General features: G+C 42.5%; 2 protein-coding genes across 2 annotated transcripts; one reads left to right on the top strand and one right to left on the bottom strand.

Annotated features, from left to right (window-relative positions):
* Positions 1–1,142: 1,142 nt before the first annotated feature.
* On the bottom strand, positions 1,143–13,113 carry acss2l (acyl-CoA synthetase short chain family member 2 like). The gene is made up of 18 exons (XM_062403808.1): positions 12,859–13,113; positions 12,522–12,717; positions 10,562–10,653; positions 10,328–10,431; positions 8,373–8,445; positions 8,107–8,182; positions 7,445–7,529; positions 6,670–6,807; positions 5,687–5,857; positions 5,452–5,585; positions 4,422–4,554; positions 4,212–4,268; positions 3,894–3,974; positions 3,258–3,366; positions 3,074–3,142; positions 2,729–2,905; positions 2,524–2,598; positions 1,143–2,379 (listed from the first exon to the last, which is right to left on the bottom strand). The coding sequence occupies exons 1-18, from the start codon at positions 12,980–12,982 to the stop codon at positions 2,252–2,254; spliced, it is 2,022 nt and encodes a 673-aa protein (XP_062259792.1). The 5' UTR covers positions 12,983–13,113; the 3' UTR covers positions 1,143–2,251.
* A 1,166-nt stretch (positions 13,114–14,279) lies between these two features.
* Positions 14,280–19,819, top strand: ndufv2 (NADH:ubiquinone oxidoreductase core subunit V2). Its single transcript, XM_062403870.1, has 8 exons — positions 14,280–14,438; positions 15,536–15,598; positions 16,870–16,932; positions 17,169–17,285; positions 17,438–17,606; positions 18,002–18,111; positions 19,458–19,534; positions 19,621–19,819. Exons 1-8 carry the CDS (start codon positions 14,397–14,399, stop codon positions 19,712–19,714), a joined length of 735 nt encoding a protein of 244 aa, XP_062259854.1. The 5' UTR covers positions 14,280–14,396; the 3' UTR covers positions 19,715–19,819.
* Positions 19,820–21,564: the final 1,745 nt, after the last annotated feature.

Raw genomic sequence — 21,564 nt, 5'->3', positions numbered from 1 at the left:
CAGTTTATTAATAATTGATGGTTGGAGCCTGATCTGCTGCAGCCAGTCGATATCCAGTCGACTGTTCCTGTGTCAGTGAGCTGCTTCCTCCTCCTCCTCCTCCTCCTCCACTCACAGTCTCAGATTCAGCCTCTTTCATTCAGTTACAAACATCGTGTGTGTGTTCGATTGATAACTGAGGATTTATATATAACACAAGTTCAGTAATGTGATATTGAAATACATGTTAAACTAGGTGATTTGTAATGAGTCACTGGTTGTGAGTGGGAGGGGATTTACTTTACTACTCTCAGATTATTTTATTTGAAAAACTTTTCCCTCAGAAATAAAAATTATCTGCTGATCAGAAATATCAATACTAAGAAATAATTCATTGGTAAAACAATTTAGGTATTTTTACTGGTCAGTGCTATGGGGTTATGAAACATCCGCAGGACGCTGCTGAGACCAGAGGAGTGTTGAGGAGGAGGAGGAGGAGGAGGAGGAGGAGGAGGAGGAGGAGGGTTGGGTGGTGATGGTGGTGAAGGATGAAGAGGTTGTCATGGTAACCACTCCTCTGCCACTGGGGGGTGATGATGTAACGTTGCCCATCGCTGTGTCTCTGGGCTCCTTTCTCCTCCTCGTCCTCCCCACACACCTACACACACACACACACACACACACACACACACACACACACACACACACACACACACACACTCTCACACTCACACTCACACACTGCTGCAGGCACGCGACGCTGAGTAGTGTAGCGACGATCGTAGGAAACCCACCTACGTGAGATCCGTCCCTCTGAGCTCCTGGTAAAACAACCTGCTGCAGTTTCAAGTTTTATAAAACACATGATTGTTCCTTTATCCTTCATCATCACTGACGCTGTGATTTAAAAAGGGTCTGGTGCACTGTGCGTCTGTGTGTGTGTGTGCATGTGCGTGTGTGTGTGCGTGTGTGTGTGTGTGTATGTGTGCGCTCTGTGCATCACTAGACGATCACAGGCACAGATCCTTGCAGTAGTAAAGTAGACAGGCCTCCACAGTGAAGCAGATAACAGCTGCAGAGAATGATTCCTGCCACACGAGGGCATCAAACAGCTGCTGTGCTTGGAGTTTAAATTAAAAAAATAAATAAAAAAAGCTACAGAACAGATTTAAAACATTTTATTTTCAGGTCAAAGATTAAAAATGTACATCAGGCGTCAGACAAGCTGATCAAACACAAGAGAATAAAGGATCAATTCTCCCTCCAGTGATAAGAGACGTAAAAAATATATAAACATTATTATCTCTGTTTCTATTCTGTTTGATATTTTGGCCCAAACACAAACCATCTGTGCGACGACATAAACACCACTGATTCATTCTTTCTCCAAATAGAACAACAATTTTAAACAAGTCACTGCAGTCGTGTGATTGTGTTCATCTGTACAGTTGCATTACAAGAGGGAACGAGGGACAAAGAGGTGGAGAGGCTGAGAGGTGAAGAGATGGGGAGGTGGAGGGGCTGAGAGGTGAAGAGATGGGGAGGTTGGAGAGGTGGGGAGATGGAGAGACAGAGAGACAGATAGGTGGAGAGATGGAGAAGTGGGGAGGTGAAGAGGTGGAGGGGCAGAGAGGTGGAGAGGTGGAGAGATGGAGAGAAGGAGAGGTTGAGAAGTAGGGAGATGGAGAGACAGAGAGACAGATAGGTGGAGAGGTGGAGAAGTGGGAAGGTGAAGAGGTGGAGGGGCAGAGAGCTGGAGAGGTGGAGAGATGGAGAGAAGGAGAGGTTGAGAGGTAGGGAGATGGAGAGACAGAGACAGAGAGGTGGAGAAGTGGGGAGGACGAGAAGTGGGGAGGTGGAGAAATGGAGAGGGGCGGAGGTGCAGAGGTGGAGAGGTGGAGAGGCAGAGAGGTGGAGAGGTGGAGAGATGGAGAAGGGCTGAGGATGAGAGGTGGAGAGGGGGCGGAGGTGGAGAGGTGGAGAGGCAGAGAGGTGGAGAGGTGGAGAGGTGGAGAGGTGGAGAGGGGCAGGGGTAGAGAGGTGGAGAGGTGGAGAGGGGCGGAGGTGGAGAGGTGGAGAGGTGGAGAGGCAGAGAGGTGGAGAGGTGGAGAGGTGGAGAAGAGCAGGGGTAGAGAGGTGGAGAGGTGGAGAGGCAGAGAGGCAGAGAGGTGGAGAGGTGGAGAGGTGGAGAGGCAGAGAGGTGGAGAGGTGGAGAAGGGCAGGGGTAGAGAGGTGGAGAGGTGGAGAGGGGCGGAGGTGGAGGTGCGTCTGTTCAGGCTGCAGCTTCACACCTCTGGCTGAACAGCACCTCCACCACCTTCGGGTCGGCCAGGGTCGAGAGGTCGCCCAGGTCTTTGTCGTTGCGGGCGATCTGCCGGAGGATTCGCCTCATGATCTTACCTGAAGGAGGAGGAAGAGGAGGCACATGAGGAGGAGATGAGAGGAGGTGAAGGAGGAGGATGAGGGGGGGGGGGGGTATAGAGGTGAACAGATAAGGAGTGAATTAGCGTTTTTGGGGTGAACTCTGCCTATCGAGTGTTTTACCTGAGCGAGTTTTCGGGAGCGCCGGGGCGTTTTGAACAAAGTCTGGTGTCGCGATCGGTCCAATCTTCTCTCTCACTGATGGAAGAAAACAAGAGGAATTAAATCAATTAGTAAAATTGAGTTAAATTAATTAGAAAAATCAGATTCAGTACAAAAACAGTAAAACCTCAGAATAAAATTCCTTCAAACCCAAACTCCGCCTCACCCAGTCTCTTGAGCTCCTCCACCAGCGTGTGGTTGAACTCCAGGCTGTCTTTGAGGCTGACGAAGCAGTAGAGACACTCGCCCTTCACCTTGTGAGGCCGACTCACCACGGCAGCCTCCGCCACGGCCGGGTGCTCCGTCAGGGCCGCCTCCACCTCCGCCGTGCTCATCAGGTGTCCTGCAGGGCGGCGACAACAATCAGGGATGAATCATGAAATCATTTGAAGTGTTCCAGGAGAATAAAGAGTTTCCCAGAAGGCTGCAGGTTTGGGTTGTGATGTTCTGAACCTCGGTGAAAGGTTCTGAGAAGCAGCTGAGTGATCAGACGTTCCTCTCGGTACGATACCTGACACATTCAGCATGTCGTCTATTCTTCCTGTGATCCAGTAATATCCGTCTTTATCCCGCCTGCAGCCTGCGAGAGGAAGCAGGAGAGACCAGGTAGCATGAAACCCCCACAGAGTTTTTAAAGCATCTTCCTCTCTTCCTCCCTTCAGAAGAAAGATGAAATCATAACTCCTGTTTCTCACCGTCACCGGTCACATAAAAGCCCGGGAACTTCTTGAAGTAGGTGTTTTCGAAGCGCTCGTGGTTTCTGTAAAGCGTTCGCATTATTCCAGGCCAGGGCCTCTTGAACACCTGTAACACACACAAAACACAACACACACACAACACACACACATAAGAGAAGTATCACTGCTACAGTTAACAATAATGAACTTCATTCAAACCTTTCAAAACAAATGTTCATGATTTAAACTTCAGAGCTGTGGTTAATTTGAAGTTTCCCTGAGCTGCATCATGACAGTGAAATCAAATAAACACACCATAATAAACCATTTTTAAAAACGAGTGAAATTAATCAATAAAGCAGATAAAATGACTAAAATTACAATAAACCATTACATGTATTGAAGTGATTATTGCAAAGCTAATATCATGTTCAGTCTTTCAAGTGAAAGACTCTGATGCAAGAAACTGAATGACTGCAAGAATTAATAAGAAAAGAACAAACATGGTTGAATATCTTTACATAATAAAATAAGGTTTATAGCCTTTGACTGTTTTTAATTGTGTGAGTATTCATCTTAAGTCATATATCTGTGTGCTCAGCTGCTGCGTCACACGTATGAATACAGTTGGTCCTGAGTGGAAGTGGAACTCACCAGATATCCCTCCGCCTCACCCTCCAGTTCTTCTCCGTGTTCGTTCAGGATCGCCGGTTCCACCCCGAAGAAAGGAAAGGTCTGAAACAGGAGGCGTGGATTTAACAGAGTTTCTGTCCGGATCATCATCTGAATCATATGATCCTCAAGAAACACAACCTTTAAGAGGAAACTAACAAATACTGACGGATTATCAGATGCAGTTTTGAAAGCCTTTTCTTTACCAGCATGACTGATATTGTTCAAACACGCAGCAGCTAGGGGCTGCGTGTTTGAGAGCTGCACAGAAAGGTCAGAGTGTGAGGTGTTTTCACTCACAGCAGAGCCGGGTTTCAGCGGTGTGGCGGCAGGAAGAGGAGTCAAAACATGACCTCCCTGCAGGGACATGAAGGAGAACATTACACTGAGGACATGGAGAGACGCCTCTGAGGTCGGTGAGGTCTTCAACAAGAGGGGTTTAGAGTATATATACATACATATCTGAGCATGAATATAACCATTTGAAGTGTGTGTGTGTGTTTTCATTACTGTCTCCGTCTGCCAGAAGGTGTCGACGATGGGACATCGGCCCTGACCCACCGCCTCGTGGTACCACTGCCAGGCCTCTGGGTTGATGGGCTCGCCCACTGTACCCACGATCCTCAGGCTGGAGAGGTCGTACCTGCCGGAGACAAAAGAGAAAAGTCCCATGTTCAATCATCATCTGGTTCTCATTAAATCTCATTAACACTCTCCCTCTTTTACACTGTATGTGTCTTTTTTTAAATCATATAAACCTGAAGTGGGCACAGGACCAGTTGTGGTTTAACAGCTTTAGCCAGTTTCCACTTCCTATGCTAAGCTAATTAGCTGAAGGTTCCTGGTTCATATTCATCACACAGACATTTTATTATTATTCTTATGAAACTCTGTGAGAGAGGAAATTTCCTGGAAAGTGTATTTCCTGTAATAAAACTCATACCTCCTGTTTATCAGACGGAATAAGTTTCAGTAAATCAAGATACAGGTTTTGATGTGTTGCATTGAAGAGCTGATGGAAGAGTTTCAGAGTTAAACAGAAGTTTCGTGGCGTCTTCTTTTGACAGATAACCTCTGAGTATTTCTTGCAAACTCACCATTTGAATTCTAATTCTAATTCCAACTGTTTAATCATTCATCTCACCACTTAGCAAAATGTTGCATAAGCAGTGAACTACTTTTGAAGGTGATTCCACATGAAGGCCGGAGAACCCTGATGCAAGAGCCAAGGTTTTCACAGACTGAGGATCTGTGGGTGTCCCGTCAGAGGAGGGAGACGGCACCTCCTCACCCCCTCCTCACCCCCTCCTCACCTCCTCCTCACCTCCTTAGACATAAATTTAGACTATGGCAAATACATAACCGGTCATGTAGGTCTGTCATGACATCCTTTAACACATATTTAGGCTGTTCTATCCTTCTGATAACTAATATTACAACTAATGTATAATTATTCTCGTCCATTCCCTGGCTCCTCCTGTAGCTCCTCCTTTTTTTTGGGGGGGGGGGGTTTGTGATGTCAGCAGATGCAGGCTCTCACTTCTGCAGAGGCTCTTGTCCGTACTTCATCAGCAGGCGGATGGCTGTGGGAGCTGTGTAGAACTTGGTCACCTTGTACTTCTCAATAATCTCCCAGAACCGGCCGACGTGGGGGTGCACAGGGAGGCCTTCAAACTGGGAAATAAGACACACACACGTTTTTCCATGAGACGCTCCTGTTCCTCTCCTCCACGTCTTTTATCTACCAAAAACCACACAGTGTGTGTCTGACTCACCAGGACCCCGGTAGCAGCGTTTGCCAGGGGCCCGTAGGTGATGTAGGAGTGACCCGTGATCCAGCCGATGTCCGCCGTGCACCAGTACACGTCATCATGGTGATGGTCAAAAACGTACTTAAAGGTCAGCGACGTGTAGAGCAGGTACCCGGCCACAGTGTGGAGGACGCCCTGCACCAAAGACCGGATTGTCAGGAAGACAGTGGACAGCATGAATGGGGGGGGGGGGTATGCAGGTGTGTCTGTGTGTGTGTGTGTTATGTGTATAAGTGGGTGTTTATGTGGGTTTGTGTCTGGGACAGTAGATCTGTAAAAAAAATGTAAGGGCTCATCTTGCAGGTTGAAGTGTAGGAGTGCTGAAATGTGTGTGTGTTCGTTTTTGTGTGTGTGTGTACGTATTCTAGACTTGTCTTCCTAAGAGAGCCTGTGACCCAAGCACTTCACTGCAAGTGACTGTTTAATGTAATTGAATCTTGAATCTTGTGAGGACAGAAAGCATTAAAATGATATTGAACTGAAGGTGATTGTTCTTTTATTGCTAACTCCAGGTGGGTTAATGTTAGGGTTAGAGTAAGTCTCCATGAAATCAGTATAAGTCAATGTAATGTCCTCTGAAGTCATGGAGACACAACTGTGTGTGTGGATGTTTGTGTTTGTTTGTGTGTGTGGGTTGAATCGACATTTATATTAGAGAAAACACAAAAGCAGCTGTGGTGCTTTCAGAGAACATAACTTTCTAGGATCACATTTGTGCCTCTCAGTAATAGAAAACCATTAGTTCTCCCTCCAGACAGCAGCTTAAGTAGAAGGCGGCTTGGTTAACATCATTACAGGCTCATCAGAGTGGAAAATACATGCTGTGATCTGTTGTAAAGATGTGGTTCTAATAAGCATTTACACAGAAAATGAACGTGTTATCTTCTTCCTGAGCCAGACTTTGTGTTTCTGCCTGTGTAGCCCCCCCCCCCGCAGCTGCGTCTCACCTTGGGCTTGCCGGTGGAGCCGCTGGTGTAGAGGATGAACAGCGGGTCCTCGGCGTCCAGCCACTCGGGTTCACACTCCTCAGGAGAGTCTCTCATCGCCTCCTCCCACCACACGTCACACTCCGAGTCCCAGGGGGTCTGAAGGCACCAGAAGCATCAGGGAACAGATCCAACACTTGACTCCGCTCATTACATCTGCTCCCGTCGCGTGGCAGCGCTCGGCCACAATACAGCACGTTAGATCTAAACAGACTGAGATTCTAAATCCAGAAAGAGGAGCTTGGTCTGTGATGTTTCAGCTGCTGCTCTGACCTCGGATGAGGGATCACCTGATGCTTTGTGGGCCACAGAATTAAAGAGGCCTTCAGCTGAAAGACCTTAAAGACTAAAAAGCTCAAGTGCAGACTGATTATCTCTTTAATGAAGAGTGAGATATACAAGTGTTTATTAGAGGGTGGAGGACAAGAATCAATCAATGGAAGTGAAATGTGACAGCTAATGCTTCCTTTTCTTAAATATACAGATTAATGTGTTAATCTATCACAAGACCTCTGTAAGAAAGAAGCATCATTTAACCACTCTTTCATTTAAGCTTCTTTTCAATTTTCTTGAATCAAAAATCATTACATTACATTTCTATCCAACATAAACATCTTCTAACCCATTGAATTGAGTTAAATTATGACAATAGAAATTAATACATAAAATAAAACTTCTGTCACATTTTATCTTTCAGAATAAAATTGTAAAATAAATGAATAGCTTTTCTGTGTACCTGTAATTTGTTGCATGCAGCTCCGCTCTTTGTCCTCAGGGCCGGGTGTTTGACGACGAGGCACTTGGTGATGCTCGAGGACGCTCTGAGGGAGAAGGAAAGAAACGATGCAAAAATATATCTGGGTTCCTTGGTATTGGAGTGAAACCTTTCCCCATAGTATGCATGTGCTCTGTTTTTAATATGAACAGTTTATTAAAACCCAGCACGATGTGAAACTGCTCATGATTCTCTCATGTTGGATTTCCATCAGTTTGCTCGGTGAGTTAGAAGAAACTTAATTTAAATTTAAATCTCACGTAATGTAAAACACATTTTTCTCTTATTTTCAAATCATTCCCATGAACCTTGATGTTGCCTCCTGCAGATAACCTTTCCCAGCATGCTTTGTTCCTCAGCTCACATCCCTCCCAGCAGCTTGGGCTTCCCTGATGGATCTGGGTTCTCCATGTTGCCCGGCAACCTCGTAAAAGTGGGAACCAGGCGGTGTGTTTCCTGGTAGCAGCTGATAGGGCTTTGTGTGTGTGTGTGTGTGTGTGTGTGTGTGTGTGTGTGTGTGTGTGTGTGTGTGTCCAGTGCCGTTTTTTCAGTCCCATTACCGGCAGCAGCTAGAGTAAACAAGGGCGGCTGCTGAGAGTGTTAGTCTTGTGAGCAGGACCTACTTCTCCCTGCACTTCTCCAGAGCCTCGTCCACAATCTGTTTCAGGTTGATCAGCTTCTCTCCTCGGTAAACACCATCTGTGTATATCACAAAAGGAGAGAGAGAGAGAGAGAGAGAGAACAACAGATGACAAACAGATGATGAGGCAGAGCCGGGAGAAAGGCGTTTCAACATCACGTCACTTTACAACCTGAACATTATCTTTACAGCTCCACTACACATCACATCCTGGTGCTGCTGCAGGTCACAGTAAAAGGCCGGACCTACCTGCTGTCACCAGGACGCTGCTCTGGGCGTCGACAATCCTCTCACACAGAGACTCCGAGGAGAAACCTGCAAACTGAACGTGCAAAGACAGACAGAGAGAGAGAGAGGCAGAGTAACCCTGGTTAAATTGAAGCTTGGGTCTCTCTTTCAGTGTTTTATTCATCATTTGTTTTGGCAATACACAGATCCACAAAAGCGAAGAGACACCAAACCCCTGCCAAGAGATTCAAAAACAACTGGAAAACAATGAGTATGATATCAAATGACCAAAAGAGACTAAAATTAACCCCTTAAAACTTTCGAAAAGACTACAAACAAATCTAAGATGACACAAAACAACAACAAATATGGCTGTGTGGTTTGTACAATATTAGGCCTTTTACTGGTCTGAGCCCAGGGGCCCTTTGTGTTACTAACCATCTTTGTGTGATACTTATGACAACATTGCACTCATCATTGTCACTGTTGAGATGTGAGAACAGGACACAAAGTCTGACAAAAGACAACATTTAAGGAATTAACCAGATTATCTAAACCTCTTATTTGCAGGTTAAACCAACAGCGAAAAACACTTTCGATCAAATTCTTTCATTGCAGTGGAAACTATGTTTGAGTTCAGTTAAAAGTCAAAGTCAACCACCATGTTTTTTAGCTGTTGCTAAAGGGTTAGGCTAGATTAGATAATATTCATTTAAACTATTGTTATTAATTGTAATAATCATTATAATAATGAATCACTTTGCTGATTCATGTAGTTTTGTTTGTATAAAGAATCATAAGTCACTTATTTTCTTACAAAAGAAGCTTATTGAGGCGGTTAATCTTGTTTGAAGACACAATTAGAACTCAGTCAGTTTAAAGTGTTATTTCTGTTGTTCTGCAAATGTTTGCTTTTAAAGTACAAACAGTCAGAGGGATGATTCATGCTGCAGCCTTTCATTACCACGAATACAGGGTGTACGTGTGTGTGTGTGTGCACCAGACATTTATAATCAAATTGTCATTGGCTGCATCTGCCTCCAGACACTTGTATCGTGGCCGAGGTTAACAGTTCACAGTGTATCACGTTTCAGTCTTCATGCTGGCATCATGAACCAAGTCACCCTGGAAGCAGCAAAATGTCACAGCATGAGAGACCCCGGCCGTCCTGTCTGCCCCCGTCTGGGATCCAATTCTATGCCAAGAGAATTTATGTTTAATATTCACATGAGAATCCTAAAAGCTGGAACTATCCTAAAGTTGGCCATGTAGCTAAATGATGTGGAAAATGTTTTTTTTTTTAAACATAGAGATAGAAAACATAGAAACGTGACCGAGCCCAGACAAGGTCACTTACACTCACGTCTGCCAAGAGAAAGGCCTTTGAGAGCAATGAAATGAACCTGGAAGCCGCCAGGAGATATTTTTAACAAGGCCAGCAACCCTTTCATAGATGTTGAAGGTTGAATATCTAAAATAGTGCATAGACTCTTCCAGAGCCGGATTCTGCCAGTAATTGTCTGACCCACATACTGAGGTGCTGTGGTGTTCAAACAGGGGACAGCTGATAAGTGCAGGAGCAGGCGAGTCTGGACTGACACAGGCAGGAGCCCAGGTTCAGCTGGTAATACGGTCAGAGCGGTAGATAACGAAACGTGTTGACGGGCAAGTTCAGTTAAATACATGATGACGTTATGTATAGTCTTATGCATGACACGGCATAATGGCTAATGCAAATTATTCTGCAGACAGCCTACTCATGGTTCTTAAGGCCGACTCTATAAACTAACTTTTAATCTCTCAAAAAATACTGTAATACTCTGAACCCGCCTTTATTTATTAGAGAAGGATGCACTTCACACATCCAGCTCTGTTTCCATCATGTTCAATGTACTTACTATAATTTGTTCTTGATGAAAACATCTGCCAAACTAATATGGAGGTTTGGGAAATGGGAGCTTCCTCATCCCACTTACCACAATGGAGTGAACAGCACCGATCCTGGCACAGGCCAACATAGTGTAGACCAGCTCTGGAATCATGGGGAGATAAATGGACACCCTGTCTCCCTTTTTCACCCCTTGATCAGGGACAGAAACACAGTTTCAGGCCTCATGTTGAGCTCCAGGGTGATGGATATGTGTCAGACCCTGAAATTTACTTTGAATATGCAAGAAAAAGTCCATTACATTACATTTTCAAACTCTCACCCATTTTCCTGAGGACGTTAGCACAGCGGCAGACGCGGCTCAGCAGCTGAGAGTACGTGATGGTCATGTGGTGATCGGGCGAGTTTCCCTCCCTGTGAAGACACGACACAAAGAGAAGAAACACCCAGAGTCTGTTACAGTGACGTTAAAGCTGTGTCAGGTTGTAAGGAGCTCCTTCTGTAGGTGTAACTTAATTTTCCTAGTACGTACGTCCCTCAGCCTACACGTATGAAGTTGGTAGGTTCATAGATAACCAGTTACTCAGCAGATAGTAAATATTTTTTTAACAAAGCATTGCTCATTTCCATGTTTCGATGTTTGATGCTTCATCAAGTTATTTATTCAGAAACTACAGTTTATATATATATAATCCTGGTTTTCACTGTTGAGCAGTGCATTGTTGTAGAGTTAAAAACAAACCTGATATGATTTGTTGACCCAAAATGAGCTGGTTCAAATGTGGCCTCAGACTTTGTATGCACTGGCGCTCACTGTATAGCTCCGAGCAAACACAACTCACCTGCAGAATTCCCCAGAGGTCGAGTCCTTAGATTTTGTTTATCCAACTTTTACAAGCTCTGATTGGTTGCCGTCATGTGACTCAACAACGTTTTGTACAATTTTGTAAATGAGACTCTAAAGGATGAGTGTGAACCCCTGAATGTGCTCATTACTATTCTCTGGTGCTGAAAACTAAAACCCAAGTGAGACATATTGATTTAGCCACAAAAGCCTTAATATAAACGCCCACATTTAGACAATAACAAATTCTGTTATTATATATTTACTGATATTAAATCCATCGATCCATCATGTTTGTGAGAGTCTCTCACCCAGTGAAACATTGACATCGGCTTTATAGGAAGCTTTAGTATAGAAAACTGTATGTTATTTATTTTATCATAGTTAAAAGTCTGATTTTAATACCAATGTTAAAACAATACTGAACATTTAAGTCAAAACCAGAACTATACACCTCGTTCTCAGGTGATACTTCAGCTTTCCTGACTGGGGATGCAAATCCCTTTTAGAGTTAAACAATTTCTATTTGTGTGCAGTAACTCTTTTGAAATGCAACCATCTGTTGGTATCATATTATCCAGTAGACCTTTGTAGCTGCAAGTAAAAGCCAGTATCAGACGCAGTATAAGTCAAACAAAAGAACCGACATTTGACTATAGGGGTCTTATTCCTTTTTGTGTCTCATCATGCGCAGTACAGTCATTTAACGGAGCTGATTCACTGAGTATATATTCTCCTCACGTGATGAGCTGCTGAAACCGGCCCAGCAAACAAATGAGCAGATGTGTTACATAAGGGCTCTGATGTAGTGCAAACACTGTGGAGACGCTTGCGTGGGTCATGGTTGTTCGTTGCTTTCCCTGTTGAACCCCTGTTACTGCTGAGCTGGCGGAACAATTATTTCTTTGTTTGCAGAGCTTCCTCAGTTAACAGAGCAAATACGCCGTGCACTGGAGTATAAAGCTAGAGGGCATAAAGCAGAAGCCTTGCTGAAATGTTTAGGGTGGGAGTTTCAATTATATTTAAGAGAAGTTGGGAAGAAGGTACAGAATGAGAATCTATGTCTTTGCATCTAAAATATGCAAATTAAGTTTGTTCTATAAATAATGGTTAACACCGTTATTGTCAGGATTTGAATAGAAAGAGGCTTTCTTCTTTAATTGATTTACGAGTTTTGCAGGCCTCATGCAAACTGCTGTAATTGTAGATATAAAAAAGTTAGTTGCATCCAAAATATTAAACTTGTGAAAATTCCGTAACATGTAAAAAGCTCTCTTCTAGCAGCAGACTGAGAGACTGCAACACCAGCTCAGTGGTTTGTTTTGGTGCACTGGGGTGGCAGCAGGGGATGCAGCAGTTGTTATTGACTGGAATACCTGACATAACTCCAGGCAGCATTTCCCATCAAAGCCATCATTGATGCCGCATGGTTGCTTACCAGTAATAGGCAACCTTTTCCCCGAGGTTCCTCTCCTTCACATGTCTGTCGAGGACATTATAGCACATGTTGGTTTTGGCCCCTTCCATGCATTTGACATATATGTTCCCTTTAGTCATGTCAAAGTTGTACTGCAGCAATGGACCTGTTGCTGGCTTCTTCCAAAAGAACTCATCAGCAACCTCTTTCCAGAAAGCTGGAATAGAAACAACACTGAGAGTGAGTGTTGCGGGTCCCAGGCAGGACAGATAAACAGTGACATTGTTTACAGATGCATGATGGAATGCAAGGTAACACTGCAAGCACTGCTCTGAATCTCCCGACGCGTTTGACCTACCTTCTGGATTCTCAAGAGACTTCCTGTACAGCTCCAGATAAGAGTTCAAATCAGGCACATGAGCATCCCTCTGCAGCTCGGCAGAGGGGTAGTACATTTTGTCCTGAGATTCAGGAACAACCATTGCAGAAGGAGAGATGTAGATGGGCCTATATCATCTGAGGGGGAGACAGAAAATGGGTTAATCTGGACTCCCTGCTGATCTGTCTGGATCCTCTTGGGGAAGGTACCAACACTGCAAGGCCCTCTGTACTGAGGCCATGTAAAGTCCCGCCTCTAATCCCTGAGCCCAGGATCTCCTCAGTCTGCTTAGCTTGCCAGCCAATCGACTGGCAGGGTGAGGCACTCCCACTTCTTCATTGGACGTGTGCTCCCTGGCCTGTTGATTGTATTATTTTATTGAGCCAGGAGGTGGAAGAGGAGGAGGAAGAGGAGTGGGAAGAGAAGGAGGAGGAGGCTGTGTGCACTGGGTTGACAGCAAGGGATTCAGGCATGAGCAGGGGTGACTGGTTTTGACAGAGAGGATGATGGGTACTTAAATAAATGAATACATAAATACCTGTTTTGCTGTTACAATTCTGTTTGATCGTTTCACATTTTACTAATTTAAAAACATCATGAAACTAAAAGTAATATAAATAATAGGAATAATTAGACATAAGAAGAAAAAAGTATTATTGTTACCTGTTTACGTCTCTTCATTTATTCATCATATTCCATCTCCTGCAGCCTGAAGCATTAACATCTATTTCATCGTACTGTTTGCGTTTTATTCTTGCTTTTCTACGTGGGCGCTGAGCTGCAAACAGTTTGTCCGTCCAGTCTGCGAACAAGTCATGTTGACATGCACCCTTTTCCATTAAAGCTGTTACGTTTTCTTATTTGCTGTTGTGTTATCTTGTTGTGTTTTGTGTTTTTTGTGTTATTTATCATGTGTTATTTAATTTTCTGTTGTTTTGGGGGGATTTTTCATAGTGTTCTCTTATTTGCAGTTGTGTTTTCTGTGTTATTTGTCATTGTGTTATGTTATATGCTGATGTGATTTTAGTTTTTTAATTGTGTTTACTCCTTTGCTGTTGTGTTATCTTATTTTCTGTCGTTTTTTGTGTTCCTTTTCATTGTTTCCTCATTGCCTGTTGTTGTTTTTTGATTTGTCGTTGTATTATTTTGTTTGCTGTTGTGTTATCTTATTGTTGTGTTTTTTTGAGTATTTGTCATTGTGTTATGCCATTGCTGTGAGTGCTTTTTGTGTAACTTGTCTCTGTGTGTTTTGCACTGCTTGCTCCTCTTTTCTTTACTATATTATATCCTCCTCATATTTAATAACCCATTAGTTAATTTTACTAACTGAGCTCCTTGAAAACGTGCAACGTGAACTCTCAGGTTTCATAACAGATCTCTGATCCTAAGCTCCTCTCTGGGATCGATCGAGTCACGCAGCGCCTGGTGACGTCAGACCCTCTCAATCGAGCCCCGACACGGCCGCTGCGGTCCCGTTGATCCTCTGACGCTCCCGGGTTCGAACTTCCAGCCCCAACATGTTCCTGTCCGCTGCTGTTCGCTCCGCGGTGTCCCACACGGTACTGTCCCGATGTCCTTTGTGTTCACAGACCCGCGTTTCAACGATTTGTTTTGAGGATTTGATGAGAAATCAGCGTGACTCCTCACAAGGGCAAGGAGGCCGCTAAGCTAGCTGGTGTTGGGTAACGCTAGCATGCTAGTGTTAGCCTTCTGCTATCAGACGTTTATAACATGTTTAATGGACGATCTAGTGATGTTCAAACGTTTCTCTTTACTTCTTATGTTTGTAGAGATCTAATTTAACTTGATCAGCCTCGTTGACCTGACGTTGAACCACTCAGCGAGCTTATAGGGCAAAATCCTGCTGGTGTTTAAAATGTCCTTTAAATCACTTGGTGTTTGAAGTAAATTGGTGCCTTTTAGAAAGAAGGTCAACACATGTAAAAACTGCCTCATGTTCTTATCTAGTTGTCTCATATTTCTATCAAGTCTGAAATGTAGGAATGTTATTGTAAACACATGAAGTAGAAAGTATACAACCTTGTACCTAATTTAAAATGGTGATGAAGCTATGTATTTGTGAATGCAGCCTTTTTTGTAATACTTTTAAACTTCTGTTAGTTACTTCTAATTAGTGCAATATTACGTTCATTATCACCTGCAATACTACTACATTATTTTATATTTCAAAGTTGTTATACTTGTATTATTTTATATATTTAGGCCCTGAGTGTCTTGTTCCTCATTAGACTTGATATTTTTACTTGACAATGAATGACATTGTATTATTCTGTTCTTATGTTAATAATACTTTTGAGTAAGATCTTCCAGCAAAATGTCCTTAGTAATGAATGAGGTTCTATCTTATCTTATATAGTTACATATCATGATAAGGAAGTAAGTAAGCCTCTGGTCAATTTGTTTGTCATGGTTATTGTAATTTGCTATCAAAATGTTTAAAAAATATTATATAGACTTATAATGTCAAACTAAGGATTTAAATAACAGCAACATGAACAGTTTTATTTTCCCTACACCCGGATGTAGTTTCTTGTCCAAACGGTAGACAAACCTGTTATAACCTTCTTGGGATGTTGGCGTATTAATCACAAATACACAGATATGTAATGAGTCTTGTTTCTCTCTGTGTTTGCAGGCCAGGCAGGTCCGGAGTCTGCATCGGTCGGCTGCCCGCGCTGGAGCAGGTGGCATCTTTGTGGTGAGTTCACAGTTTATTTGCATTGAATACAGAGAAGCCCATAGTGCAGTGTAGTAAGTGTTCAGTGTCTGATGAACACCTCACAACTGGGTTAATAGAGATTAGACAACTTGTCAGTAGTGTATTCAAAGTTAATGAAGATTTTGTCTGTGTGCTTCTGCTGGAATCTGTGGGATAAATGTTTATTTTCAGTAATGTAAGTCAGATGCCATTCTGGGTCCAAAATCATAGAATACACCTGCATAGGAAACCAGTGAATGCACTAAGTTAAGAGGTAGTTTTTGAATACTGAATCACAAACTGTGATACACAACATTTTCTTTCAAGTGCTCTCAAATATTCAAAATATTATACAATGTTGCCTTGATCTAGATCAAGGTCATTACCGTCCTCTGTAGCCTCCTATCCCTGCAGTCAATCAAATTATTTAATGTGTTTTACATTTGCGAACATAACTTATTCTATTCAAATCAAAACTTTTTTACAGAGACTGATATGTTACTTGTCTATCTAACTTAGTTTTTCTTCGTGAAATAGGCCTGCTTATGTTCCACCAACACATTTATGACAGAAGATTTTTTATTTACCTAAATTGAATTATCTGTTATTTATCTTTACATCATTTGTTTTTTACTAGCTTGTGAATTTGATCAGTACATTAATTAAAAATGTACCCGCTTAAATTTTTGCTTAAAAATCCCAAAGGTACCTGTTTTCCAGGAGCTCCTATTGGTGTGCAGCACTGCCTTTAGAGCCAGGCTGTGTAACAAAACAACACATGTGATATTCTCATGTAATGGAAACCTGCCATGGTTTCAGTCTCTTGGTAATAAAGATGTTTTTAATCTTTGAGAGGATAAGACGAAGGGGATGGGTGAATCGTGTCACTAATCTTTAACCAGAAAGGTTTTCAACATCTATAACATACATGAAACATCCTTAACTTGAAAGTTTTTCTTTTCATTAATCGCTCAAAGTATGTTTGCTGCTCACAAGGGGGCAGTGTGTGCAGAAGCAGAAATAACTTCTATGTGTTGAGTCTTCTCATTGGACTGATAGCAGCACAAGTTCCCCTCTGGGCTCACATGATGAGTTATACATATTTTATCAGATAATGTGAGATCCCGCTCACAAGCCTTTAACTCAATGTGAAAGTTGTTATTGTTGAGTAACAAAATAATCTCTAATAGCATCTTCACATTCTATGGCTATAGATAATTAAACATTTGGCGTAAATAATGTCCTTTAACGTTGTTGTCTTTTTCATTTAGCACAGAGACACTCCTGACAACAACCCTGATACTCCTTTTGACTTCACTGAGGAGAACAAGAAGGTAAGACTGTCACCTGGGCTGAGCTGCACACGTAGGGGGTGCAAAGATGCTTTTTGTGTATAATCTCCTCCAATATCCATAATTTTCCGGTTGTATGTACGTTCTTATATATTTCAGATAAAGATAACCTATTTCTCTCTTATATGAATGAGTCCAAAAAGGAAAGCAATGGTGTGATTATTCTAAGCTGTGAGCAAATTCACATGTAATAATAAAATGTATTTTTTCCCATGCAGAGGATTGAGTCGATCATTTCTATGTACCCTGAAGGACACAAGCAAGCAGCCACCATCCCAGTGTTGGATTTAGCCCAAAGGCAACATGGATGGCTACCCATCTCCGCCATGAACAAGGCACTGATTCTTTTGGAATTTATTTTAGAGCAATTTCCTAGAGCGTAGAATAATTTGTTCGACAACATTTTTTTGCTAAGACCAATACAATACAAGGTCCTTTGTGTCATGTAAGGCAACCTCATTGAATGTTTGTAATTGTTGTCATTCAGGTTGCTGAAGTGCTGGAGGTCCCTCCAATGAGAGTCTATGAAGTAGTGACATTCTACACGATGTTCCTGCGTCAGCCCGTGGGAAAATACTTCATTCAGATCTGCACAACAACTCCCTGCATGCTCTGCAACTCAGACAGCATCCTGGAGGCCCTCCAAAAAAAACTGGGTAAGAGAACCGCTTGACATTTTACAGCTGAACACCAATGAAGGAATGGAAACGCAGTTAAACTATTTTTATTATGAGTATATTTTAGTTAAACAGAGATTGGGAACAAACGTGTAAAAGTACACTGTGTTATTCAAAAACAAAAAGCTGTAGCAGGACACGAAGACTGAAGGAGCAAGACTGAAATCAATATACAGTTAATATACCTGAGTCTGTGTGACTTTTAATAAAGAGCCCTATTATATGTGTTTTTTTTAGTCAACGGAACATTGACATATTTACATCTGGTGTAAATATAGCTTGTCAAGTAGTACTTAAGGAGTTCAGTAACTTGATCTGCTGCTTGACAAGAGATCAGACACGGATATAACATGACTTCCTTTGTTTCTCAACAGGGATCAAGGTTGGAGAGACGACACCTGACAAGATGTTCACACTAATAGAAGTGGAATGCCTAGGTGCCTGTGTGAATGCGCCGATGGTCCAGATCAACGACGACTATTATGTGAGTGCCTATAGCCTCCTCACTGAAGCTCATAACTAAATTAGTAATATTGGGTTAGAGCATGAAGTGAGTTTTGCAAAGAATGTCTGCCGAGATTCTCTCAGCTTTATTCCTGGAATGCAACTTTTTTTGTCTTGTGGAACCAGGGTGGATGCTGTAACCTCTTCAAATGAAAGGCTTGAACAGGCAGGAAATGGAAACTGACAAAAATAATCTTGAATTCATCATTACATTGCTGGAATAGCATCTAATCATTTATCTCAGTTTGAAAATAGATAGAACTGTATGAGTGTTTATTTACATATTAGTTTAAACTAGTTCTCAGTTGTCCTGGTAAATTCAGTTATTGCAAGGTGAGAACAAGTGACTTGAAGTAAATCTTACCTATAGGGAGAACATTTCTCTTTAAAGCTCAAACTGCTACGCTAGAAAAGGTACGATGTGTATGGCTGGACTGAATTAAGCATTTTTATAAGAATAATTATCACTCACATACTTCCATTCTTTGGCTATTAGATCAATTCAGTTGTCAATTGCAAGCACTTCGTTTCATTTAAGATACAGCTTGCAAGCAAACAAGCACTCAAACGTGTCAGCTTGTTAATGGTTTTTATAGCTGAAGGTAAACGCTGTAGCGCAGGATCAGCGTAGGTGCAAATACCTGCATGTGAAACAGTTTGGAGGATTTAATGTCTGATTCAGTCTTCATGCACATTCACACTGAGCATTATCAGATTCAAAATAACGTAATAACCAAGCTCCTTCTGAACACAAATTTTGAATACAAAATTGTACCTAACAAAGAGCTGTTATTTGTCACAGTTTAAACCTTGTTAGTGCTGACTAGAGACATTATGCATAAGCAGATTTGAACTGAGCTGACGGGTAAAACCAGTTTCATTGTCTTTTCTATGTAGTTCGGTATTATCATGTATTAAGTTAATGGGTTATAACAAGCCAACGATAACTGTGGATGTGAAAACAACTGTTGCTGTATCTGAAGTAGTTTTGGTCCTAAACAATTCACAGCCCCCCTGTTTTACAGGACTGCTGTGGAGATTATTGTAAAGCACTGCGTTATCGATCATCCCTGACGAGTTATTTTTAGACTAAAAAATATAAATTTTACATGAAAATCCCATCATATTGGCTGCGATAACTTTTGATGTAAGTGAATTGCCCCCTCCTTTTAAAGTGAGACTGAAACGAGAAGTATCACAACGTCCTCATACAGGATCAAGCATATAAGCTGGAAAACTGTGAAGACTTTAATAATCCTGCACAAGACCACCAGCAATGAAAATGGGTGCACTCTGTTCTTCTCCTGACATCTTGCTTATTTCCAGGAGGACCTAACACCTAAAGACATGGACGATATTATTGATGACCTAAAAGCAGGAAGAGTCCCGCCACCCGGACCCAGGTAAAAAATACATTGTTCATCTCATCGAAACGGCCGTACGTTCTGTGCTTCACATTAAGATGCTTTTTCTGTGTCTTTGATTACAGGGGCGGTCGTTTCTCCTGTGAGCCTGCAGGAGGGTTGACTTCCCTGACAGAGCCTCCTAAAGGACCAGGCTTTGGAGTGAGAGCGGACCTGTAGACGTTGTCGGCTACCATCTGCTTTTATTCACAAGCAACTTGTCCCCAAAGCTGATACTATGTTCAACACAAACATGTGGTGTAAATAAATTGTTCATATACCTGTGCTGTAGGTGTCAGTGTGTTACTTATCACACATTCCAACAAGGCAAAGCTAATATAACTGTGAACGGTTGTAATGGGACATTATGGATTTCCATTTTAATCTGAGAGCAACCACGATATGTGTCAGGCACGCAACATAGCTTAATAGTATATATATATGGACTCATTAGTTATATTATTTGAAGTAGTATTATTGTGCTGTGTCACTTGCATCAAAAGGCTGTTTCAGGAATGTGACATTTTAACTTTTTCCTAACTGGAACTCTTCAGGTGCCCAAAATAACCTAAACCACACTGCACTGTGTTCCAGAAATATATATATGGTTAAATATCACAAAAGATGCTATGGTAGAGGAAACGTTTATATACAAGTTTCTTTTGGCCTTGACATTTATGTAATCTCTCTTGTAAACAATCCTACAGAAGCCTTCTGAAGAGTCATCAGATCATAATCACTCAGATTATTCAATATACCAGCTGAAACAACAGAGCAAGTGATAATTCAATAAATGTTAAAACAATCTCTGTACAAGTCTTTATTTCTATATTGTGCAACTGTGGAACATCACGTTTCCATACCAGTCCCACCAAACAAAAGGTTCAATAATATTCTCAGAACTATTACATAGAACAAAATAATACATCATGCCATATTATCACATGCCACTAATAAAATACTTTGTCCATTGCTTTGTGAGGATCCATAGCCACTGACGAGTTGCAGAATTCAACTAGAAAATTCCTCCCTAGAAATGTTGAATGTGTCAGCACGGTTTCAGTTTGAGAGACACACACATACAAACTGCCTGGTTTAAGAGAGAGAGGTGAAATCGTCACCTTCCTCACCTTTGCAACCGATTCCTCGGATCTATGACCACTGACACAAGGCTCATATAAATTACAATATAAAGAGCAATTTACGAGGAGCGAACCGTTTAGTGAACGCCTATGAATAGACATCACACCATTCCCCCGAACGAGCCGGACGTTTTGTGCATGTGGGACGAATATACCACAGAACTACCAATTATAGCAAGTATGTGGATAATAGTACTGCATTTGCATGCATTGCATTACTGCAGACGTAATAACCTCACAAAGCATCGAACGACAGTCAGGTGCAGCACCGTTCTGAGTCCCCTGGAAACATTTCCGTTGTCGTTTTGGCAATTGTGAGTTGTGGCTTTTTTTTTGCAGCGCACGTGTCATCAAATTGAGGTTCTCTTAATTGTGCGTGTGTTTTGTTAATGTGCGTCGTGGTCTTTTGTGTTTAACTCCCGTCACGCAGCTTCTCCTCCCGACATTTCCTCCATCTCGCCCCGGTGGCGTTATCGTGTCTCGCCGTCGCCCCCCCTCCCTCTTCCTGAAGCCTGCTCCGCAACACGGAACATCCTGCACCACCGCGCGTGCGCGTACAATCCTCCATGATGCAAATGTCACTGCGCCACCGCTTTCCAAGCTTTCCGGTACAACGAGAGAAAAAAAATGGCGGGCAGAAAGGGGGGTTAACGCCATCGTGTCGTGTCATGAACGAAACTGTCAAAGGCGATCTATCCGGGCTCGGTGGGGGGGGGGGGGGGGAATAAAAAAATTAAAACTACAGACGGCCGCCATTCCCCCGGTAGCCGGGATGTTCCAGAAAGTTCGCCCTGACCGCAACACAGCAACGGAAAAGATGACGTCAAGTTCCCGAAGCCCGTTTTCTCCCCTTCGGCCCAGATTCACTCACCTCCCGCCGCCAACACA

The sequence above is a fragment of the Platichthys flesus genome, chromosome 14 (genome assembly GCF_949316205.1).
Source record: "Platichthys flesus chromosome 14, fPlaFle2.1, whole genome shotgun sequence".
In the NCBI taxonomy this organism is placed as follows: Eukaryota; Metazoa; Chordata; class Actinopteri; order Pleuronectiformes; family Pleuronectidae; genus Platichthys; species Platichthys flesus.
This window is presented reverse-complemented; position numbering and strand designations above follow the sequence as displayed.